This window comes from Diadema setosum, chromosome 5 (genome assembly GCF_964275005.1).
Source record: "Diadema setosum chromosome 5, eeDiaSeto1, whole genome shotgun sequence".
Taxonomy (NCBI): domain Eukaryota; kingdom Metazoa; phylum Echinodermata; class Echinoidea; order Diadematoida; family Diadematidae; genus Diadema; species Diadema setosum.
This window is the reverse complement of record NC_092689.1, coordinates 8,518,354-8,527,371: the sequence shown is the minus strand read 5'-3', so window position 1 is coordinate 8,527,371 and position 9,018 is coordinate 8,518,354. Positions and strand designations below refer to the sequence as shown.

At 40.1% G+C, this 9,018-nt stretch overlaps 1 protein-coding gene across 1 annotated transcript; it reads left to right on the top strand.

The window, feature by feature from the left end:
- Positions 1 to 2,429: 2,429 nt before the first annotated feature.
- LOC140228479 (uncharacterized) lies at positions 2,430 to 3,473 on the top strand. The gene has a single exon (XM_072308693.1). The coding sequence runs from the start codon at positions 2,430 to 2,432 to the stop codon at positions 3,471 to 3,473; it is 1,044 nt and encodes a 347-aa protein (XP_072164794.1).
- Positions 3,474 to 9,018: the final 5,545 nt, after the last annotated feature.

Below are 9,018 nucleotides of genomic sequence, written 5' to 3'. Positions count from 1 at the left end.
TTTTTTTTTGCCTTTCCCGTTAACATTGGTACAGGAGAATTCATTTAAAGCTGTTAAGTAAATTTTCACTGCTGCGGTTATCAGCTTCAATGTAACGCGTCAATGCAATGTGAATTTCCCATGAATATATACATAACTGATTCATGATCATTTGCATATCGAATAAAATGGCGGTCATCATGCAATTTTCGTTAACAATTTTGCCTACATGACTGTCAAGCTGTCTACGGCAACAAAGAAAATGAAATGAAGTCACAGTTGTGCGCAATCACCGTCAGCAATAACTACAACTACAACATGTCTTGAGAATGTCTTAATGGACTGATGCTTTTGTCTTTTAGGACGCGAAATAACATTACGTCCATTATAATACATCTTCGTCGTAATACATTGAAAAGAACTTTGTTCGTTTCCTCACAGCTGCAAGATAAGCTTGTCATACAGGCATGCCAGAATCAAAATGCATACTGCTGATCACATTTTCTATAATAAGATGTATAACTTTGTCACCAATCCAGGGAGGGTCGTAAATGTGCTATGCACTATAAAAATAAAAGATGCATCTAACAATGCTTTTAAAGGTTGCGAAATATGTCAACATCGAGCTTGATTCGTTAGTTTTTAATCTTGTTTAACTGATTACAGTTCACTCCCTCGATTGATCGACACAGTCCCGTTTCCTTAACACTATTCTTCCCATTTTGCTCGTTTAACCACCTTCTAAATGTATTCTTGTTCACATGACCGCGCGTAGTCACATGAGACGCATTGCTCGACAACAGTCCTCATTCTATTCATCGATTTCTTTCATGATGTGCTTTGTTTTGTTATGTTTTGCCTCGTCGTTTCCTTTATATTAATTCTTGTTCTTTACGCTCAGGAGCCGTTTAATTGTTTACGTCATAATGTCAATGAGGTAGTACACACTGCTTGTAAACATAAGGACTGCATCGATCGGAAATGTGGCAAGCATTGTCACATTCACCGAGAAGGCCTACTTAACGTCGTCTTGGAGGTCATTTCTCCATTTTCTCACACTAAAGAATGTTGATGTGCCGAGACTATCGATATTTTTCAAAGTAAAGTACACCTGGTAACAAATCTGTGTGTTTGAGTAAAGCTTCCCGGGTGATTGCATTAACAGTAGTCCTCCCTCTCCCTGAAAAATACCATAAATATTCGCATTTCAGTACCCAACTTCTCCCCCCCCCCCCCGCTTCATGAACAGTTCAAAGTTCTGTAAAGGATGTACTAGTATAACAAAATGTATGCAGTAAACAAGATGATCAAAGCTATGAAAGGAAACCCATTTGTTGTGCGACGTTCTTTTGTTCAATCTGGTCTGTCGACAAACTGGCCTACACGAAAAGACAATCAACAGGACCCCATGGAAGACGTTCTCAGAGGCGCGCAGTGAAAAGCAATCGATACATTTTAATCGATCTCGCATCAAAAGCTGAGAAATAATCGTCTGTGAGAACTTGCCGCTAAATTATTGTGCGGGCTTTCCTTTTATCTTTCATAGCTACCCATCTCATTCGATGCACGCGAAGGGGGTATAAACCGTTGTTCTTGTGTTCACGGTGATATCAAGAATAGAAGCCAATGCTCTTTAAACTTAGGGCAGAGTTAATCTTGATATCAATAATGTCAATGATACGACGATGATAATGGTAAATGATTGACAATGATAATGAAAATGATAATAAGAATGTAAATGAAAATACAATTGAAACGCTAAAAGATCAAATATCATGTTAATATAGTTCATATATTGGAACACTTTGCGATGAAACAATGCAACAGTAATGGATTTCAACAAATATTACATAATGGTTGTTCAAGCAGGGGAGTTTTAAGGGATTCTATATTAATAATGAAACAATATGTGCTTCATTTGAAGATGTGAAACAGTAGGCCCTATATACATCCCCCAAATAATGAACGTGGTACATATGTCGTTCTTACCCTGTAAACAGAAACATTTTAATAGACTGCCTTTCTCTTTCTAAGAAGAATTTGCGTTATGCGAAACGAAACGAATTCTTTAGATTCTCAACCTTGTTCTTCTGCTGTTTTTCGTTTTCCCAGGAAATCGGCAGATGCGTGAAAGACCGAAAAGCAGAACGATATGATGGACAGTCTTTCCGGATGAGCGTCCTCCACTATCAAAGTTTTCGTCAATCAACATCGCAAGTACAATCTTTGGATGATGTTCTCATGATGTCTAATCGTTTTCCGTCATCCATGAAGAATGGTGTTGTTAGTAGGAACTCTCCAAACAGTCTACAAGATGGAAAGTGGAGCTAGCAGATTTATGGAGATTGATATCTATTCAGGCTCGAATGATATAGCAATTCGGCGATGACATATCTTTAAGGATTATAAACTCAGTGGATAAACAACAGGAGAGGCGGTTTTCAAAAGAGATGGCTCACAATACCAATCTCATGCACCTGCAAATGCAGCCCTCAAAAAGACCAACAGTGCCCTCTACGGCGATGCCTGGGAGAGTGAGGACGCTTGGGACATCGCGTAGTGTGGGCGGCAATAGTGGCGACCTAAACTTTCCGGCATCGGTCCTGAGATCTGACCCAAAGCGCGAGCGTGACGATCCCAACAGGACCTCTCTCTGTTTGAAGGACATCACAAAGTTCGACCTGATGAGCCCGTTCGTGGTGCAGCAGCTCACAGGATCTTTCCGGTCGTCCTTTCCTACGGTTGCCTCGGTTGTCTCGCACCCGTCTGCCGATAGTCTTAAGATGCTGAGTATGCAGCTCCCGAAATCGCCCTACACCACACTGCCAAGGTTGGCTGTAACGAAACCCACCAGCGGATCAGGCAGGGACGATTCGAGGTATTCTCTCACGAGGAATCTATCGCGATCACAGTCGGAATTGTCCAACTACCGACCACACGATTCGGTGCACGCCCTCGTAGACAGACCGCACACTGAGGGTCGACGGACGCGCAGGCCCGTCGATGGCGGACACACAAATTTGGCGCGGGAAACTGACACGATATCAGAGGAGAGTAGCAGCAGACTGCAAGACTCTGATTCCGGAAGCCTTAAAAATGCAATCATGCGAAGAAAGTCTGATCCAGGTATCAAGTCCAAAGTTGATAGCGATGTTGATAGCAGCCCTCAGAATTGTGATACCATTGTGTCTTCCGTAATCTCAAAGAGACTTGGCGGAGATGGAGCTAAAGCGATCAAGGAGCCCCTCCCTCGCCAGAGATTGAAAGCGCGGGCGCAGACTAGACAGAGTTCTCGGCAGACGGCGCGCGGGAGAAGGAGCAAAAAGTCCGAGAAGATAGCAGACCTGTCGATAAGCGCGTACACCGAAGTAGACGCCAATAATAAGGAGATTCGAGGCCACGTTTGGAGCGGTGTGAAGCCAAGAACTGCCCCTGAGGGGTCCAGGGTGGTTCGCTTCAATACCAGTAACGATGTCTTCGAATACTTTACATAATCTGTTCCACTTAAAGTCTCCGTCGAATGTACTGATTTATTTACTTTCACACCATGTTCAGTGAATCGTTTTTCTTTAATAAAACAATATTAGAACGTTTCATCAGTCCATGATCAGTCTCCGTTCTATATCCAGTAAAAGGCATGGAGTTTCTTCACTTGCATAGACATTTGATAGAGATTACTGTAACAAAAGTAACCACATCAGAAAATAGCCAAGGGAAATGCGCATAAGATTCTTACGTTTGTTAGCTTTTTATATCTTCAGTTTTCATTGTTGGAAACTTTAAAAGCATTCTTAATGTAGCATCTTAAGTTGTCATTATAAAAAGCCTCAGACATTGCAGGCAAATTGGCTCACTGAGACAAATAAATGGCAAGAGACCGGTAAATTTATGTGTGTGCATGTGTGTGTTTTACTTAGCACGTCAGAATTTCATTTTGTCAAGTTGATACGTGATACATGTACGATGTGATCACACGTCGGAAGTTTGGATAAACTGAGTTCTTGTCGTTATGTTGTGAGCCACATTCATTACTATACTTCAGTGTGACCCCCCCCCCCCTTACTTTCTCTTCAGGATCTGAAAATGAATATTCTCGTCCTGAAAGACTCGTTTTGTAAACATTCTTTCAATAAATTATCTTCACTAGATGCGGTCTCGTAGGATTGGACCCAATTGATCAAAGGGGTTAATCTTGTGTGTGTGTGTGTGGGGGGGGGGGGGGAGGGGATGGGGTAAACACACCCTCTCCCTTGTTCTTTATCTGAGTAACAGAATGTGATGTAGCTTCCGTTAGTCTTCTAAGTGGAATCGGCATTTCAAGCTGGTGAACGCCACGATCTCAATACCCATGCGAGTCTTATACATCTCACAAGTTATTCAGCTTACGAGTCATACTGCCCACGAGCTAAAATAGGCCCACGAGCTAAACAGTCCGCGAGCTATTTAAATTGGCAAACAAGGCCCATGAGCTCGATGGCGCTATAGGCGTAATATACGTGGTGTCAATCTCACGAGCATTAATTTGCATGTAAGTGTCGATCTCATTGGCCTTATTTTTGCAAAGTGTCTTGGTCATTGGTCTATTATTTACTGCCTAGCTAATGGGCCTGCTTTACTTGGTGTCCTGCTCGTGGGCTGTAGGGCTCGTGGTGTATGACTCATGGACCCCTTTTTCATCGTCTTGCTCCTGGGTCGTTTGACTCGTGAGTGTCAGGCGTGGGATGACTCCTTTCAATTTCTTTTTTTTTTTTTTTCCTTTTGACATGTTACCGTGTGATTTCTCATGCTGTCGAGTGTTATATTTGAGTGCCAAGATGATTGTTAGTCCGCGCTTGCCAAGAACAATGTAGAATTATACATGTATAGATGAATCACTACAATGTAGAGATTTTACAAGAAGATGTCGAGAATAAAAAAAAAAGTTACATAGCAAGACAAAGTGTATCAGCGTTCAGTTGAGCGTTGTTTATTTGTTTGTTTGTTTGCTTGCTTGTTTGTTTTTGATGCAAAACCTGATTCTTTCGAGAGGTGTATGAGTGCGGATGTGCGTGTGTCGTGTTATGTGTGTGCGTGTATGTGTGTTGTGTTATGTGCGTGTGTGTGTGTGCGTGTTGTGTGAAACGTTAGAGGGTGTGTGTGTGTGTTGTGTGAAACGTTATCATGAGAAATTGAGATGTGAGAGATGGAAAAACTGAGAGAGACAGAGAGAGAAACGGTATAGACTGAAAGTGAGTGAGAGAAAGACACGAGAGAGATGAACAAGAGAACAAGATATCGAGAATTACAGTCGACAGACGAAGGTATTTTAACTTTCATTTTTTTTTCTTTTACTGTGACGATGATTGGTTATTCCTGCAATTGTTCTCGTCAAATCCGAGACAATGAGGAGTGATATAAAAACGTAAAATGCGGCATGTGGATAGCAAAATTGATTAATTTTAAGGAATATCACTGCATTATGTTTTCGGGTTGTCCGTCCGTCCGTCCGTCCGTCCGTCCGTCCTTCCGTCCGTCCGTAATGAATTTTGTGGACAAGGTAACTATCGAAACCTGTTGAGGTATCCTAATGAAACTTGGCATGTATGTGTATTAGGGGGTGAAGTTGTGCCTATCAACTTTTGGGTGCTCAAGATCAAAGGTCAAAAGGTCAAGGTCAAATACATAAAATTTCACTATTTCCACCATATCTATTGAATGCCTGAAGATATTTTCTTGAAACTTAGTGTATACATGTATTACCCAATTAAGATTCTCTGGTGAAAGTTTGGGTCATGAGGTCAAAGGTCAAAGGTCAAAAGGTCAGGGTCAAATACATAAAATTTCACTATTTCCACCATATCTATTGAATGCCTGAAGAGATTTTCTTGAAACTTAGTGTATACATGTATTACCCGATTAAGATTCTCTGGTGAAAGTTTGGGTCATGAGGTCAAAGGTGAAAAGGTCAAGTAAAAATATTAAAACTTCTTTTTTTTCTCCGTACCTTGGAAAATTGTTCAAGGTATCTTCATGGAACATAGTATATACATGTACTGACTGGAAGTGATTATCTAGAGAATGTAGGGTTCATGGGGTCAAAGGTCAGGGGTCAAAGGTCAAGTGCAAGACTTCGAAATTTTACTCTTACCCTCATATTTATGCAATGCCAGCAGGGCTATTTTTTTACACTTGGTGTATGCGTGTGTAACCTAATAGAAATTCTCTGGAAAGTTTTTTTTTTTCTCTTTTTGCCTCAAAGGTCGGGTCTATTACCCCGGGCAATTACCCCGGACCCTTCCCCTGTCCCTAATCCTAATCCTAATCCTGAAACTAATCCTAACCATAACCCAAACTCCTAACACTAAACCCAACCCTAACCCTAATCTTAACTCTAACCTTACCACTAATCAGTATTTATCCGGGGGGTAATTGCCCTCGGGGGGTAATTGCCCGGATACGCAAAGGTCAAAAGGTCAAAGATCAAGTGAAAGTGCTGAACTAACTTTTTCCTCCATATCTCGGAAGTGGCTCAAGTTACCTTGAAACTTAGTACATATTATGCATGTTCTACCTGAAAGTAATTATCTTATGAATTTTAGGGTCAAGGGGCCAGATGAAAATGGTAACAATTTACTATTCAATTCAGAAATTTCACTTTTTCTCCACACCTGTACCTTGAAAATTACTCAATGCCTTAATGTATGAATGGGTCAAAGTCAAGTTAAAGTCCTTAAATCCCTAGATACATGCTCTCTTATTCATCCAATTAAACCTACGTCAAGGAAGGTGAACATTCAACACATTTGTGACAAACTTGTCATTCCAATATTTTGCCAATTTTGTGAAAATGTAATCACACAGTGTCCACATGTACTATCTAGACCTATTGGGAAAATCATGCATTATGGCGGAGGCATACCAGTCGCCAAAGCGACATTTCTAGTTTTCTTCTGAAATAATCATTTGAAACATCTTCTCGTCCTGGAATATTTTATAATCATATCAATAAGAATCAAATGTTTCCATATAGACTATGAGTGACATTGACACATAATGTAATTTTGATCATCAACCAACTAGGACTTCGATCATTGCTTTAGTGTGATATCTCGTCTTCTACGATACATTTGAAATGCTTGTGCATGAACGCAGTTTTTAAAAGGTTTCCATAGTTTCAGTGCCAGTTTTTGTCATGTTGCTAGATATCTAAGTGTAGCGACGTAAACTGTTCTGAATCCCATTTCATACATGTCATAAAAGATGTTAGGATAGCAACTCTTGCTGCAATGGCAACTTACAATAGCAACAGCCAATCAGGAAGCTGGATTCTTGTCGTTACTAATGACCATTGTTATTCCAGCGAGAATTGCTATCATATCAACTTTTGATGAAATGGGGTTCAGATCACTGGGGATGCTTAAATCAATTGAAGATGAACAATGACAAAAATAATAAGAATCGAGCACAACAACGGTACAGATAAAAGGCATCATGTAAAATCATACACTGATAATGTCGATGATTACCATAAATCGCAGAAGTCCACACTATACTCTAAAAGCTGTCACAAAAAAACAACTGCAAAATGAATACAATGTATATGTGTCAGACATTTCTTATTCAAGCTGCTGAAATCTCGACTAGACAGGTAACCCGTGAGCAGTTTTAGGAGATTTAATGATTTAATTTGATTTAAATTTAATGACGCGTCTTTGAATCAAAAGTGAAAGGAGTAGAGGAAAACAGCTTGGTAACAGCTTGGTAGCAGACTGTTTCTTCCTTGTGACTGGAGGTATACAGGCGGTGATAGAGAGAGTGCGTTCTAAAAAGGTACTGTGGCTGAATAAAAGAGCTTAACGTGAATGACAGAGGGGAATAATCTGCTTTCCTTTTGTTTAATCGAGACATCACCCCCACTCACTTTTTCATTCAGCTAACGATCGATAAAGCATTTATTCTTTATTTGCTGATCAAAGAAAGTCCATCTTACGGGGTTTAAAGAAAGAAATACAATCCTGTTCCAAGGCCGAATACAGAAAATTTAATGACCAGGCAGTATGTCTGCTTGGCAAGCCGTGTTTGCGCAGACTCGGACATCTTACGTAATAGTGTGCAACCTGGATTGCTTATCATGCTAATTAGCCATCTTTAATTAACAACAAACATAGGGATTTCGTGGCCTTACTGAGATTGCAAGTGTTGTAATAGATCGTAAATTCAAGTGAATCGTTAACGACCAAGAGTTAAAGACAGTTAATCGCAATATATATACATATATATATATATATATATATATATATATATATACTATCATCGTGACCATGGTAACACATGAAAACAACGGATGTCGCAGGACGCCAGCTGGGTATAACCCTCAGAGCTTTCGATCCTATGTCTTTCTCAACTTTAATTATTGTCTGTATAGTCAAACATGGATGGGGTAGAAGACTTAAGCGCAACAAGCCATACGGAAATAATGGATATAATGAATTGAGTGTGATAAATGATAGCATATTTTAAGACAGAGAGAGAGAGATTTAGCGTTTATATACTCTCATTCGTTTTCCATATGTGAAATCAGTAACTATATCGGTAGTGGAAACGTAGTAAAATTGTGATAACACAGGTGGTAATTACTTTAACTCAACTGGGCAGAATGAAAAAAAAAAACCGGATGGTATCTTGTGTAAACGAGAGAGAATTGTACAAATTTCTCGACGGGATGAAAAAAAAAAGACGCAGATAAGAACTACACTAGGTTTAATGACATCTGAAGACATGGGATGAGAGAGCAATGACTTCGGAAACACTGAGCAATCTGATACAAGTATGACTGAGTATGAGCGCCAAAGTAATTATTTACCATACCTCTTGTAACCAAACTAATATATCCGGATCTATCGGCAAACCGATAGTGCTCGATTATTCCAGTCGATAACCATTGTCACGTCACGTCTTTTGAGAGCATGCACTATCGATCTGCTGCGCTCGTTAGCTACAATAAATTGAAAGCTCACCTTTTCACGAGGGGTCGACCTCTCAGCACTTATTCATGGTAAC

Excerpts from the sequence above, each read along its gene's own strand:
- LOC140228479 (XM_072308693.1), top strand. The coding sequence starts at position 2,430 with ATGGCTCACAATACCAATCTCATGCACCTGCAAATGCAGCCCTCAAAA.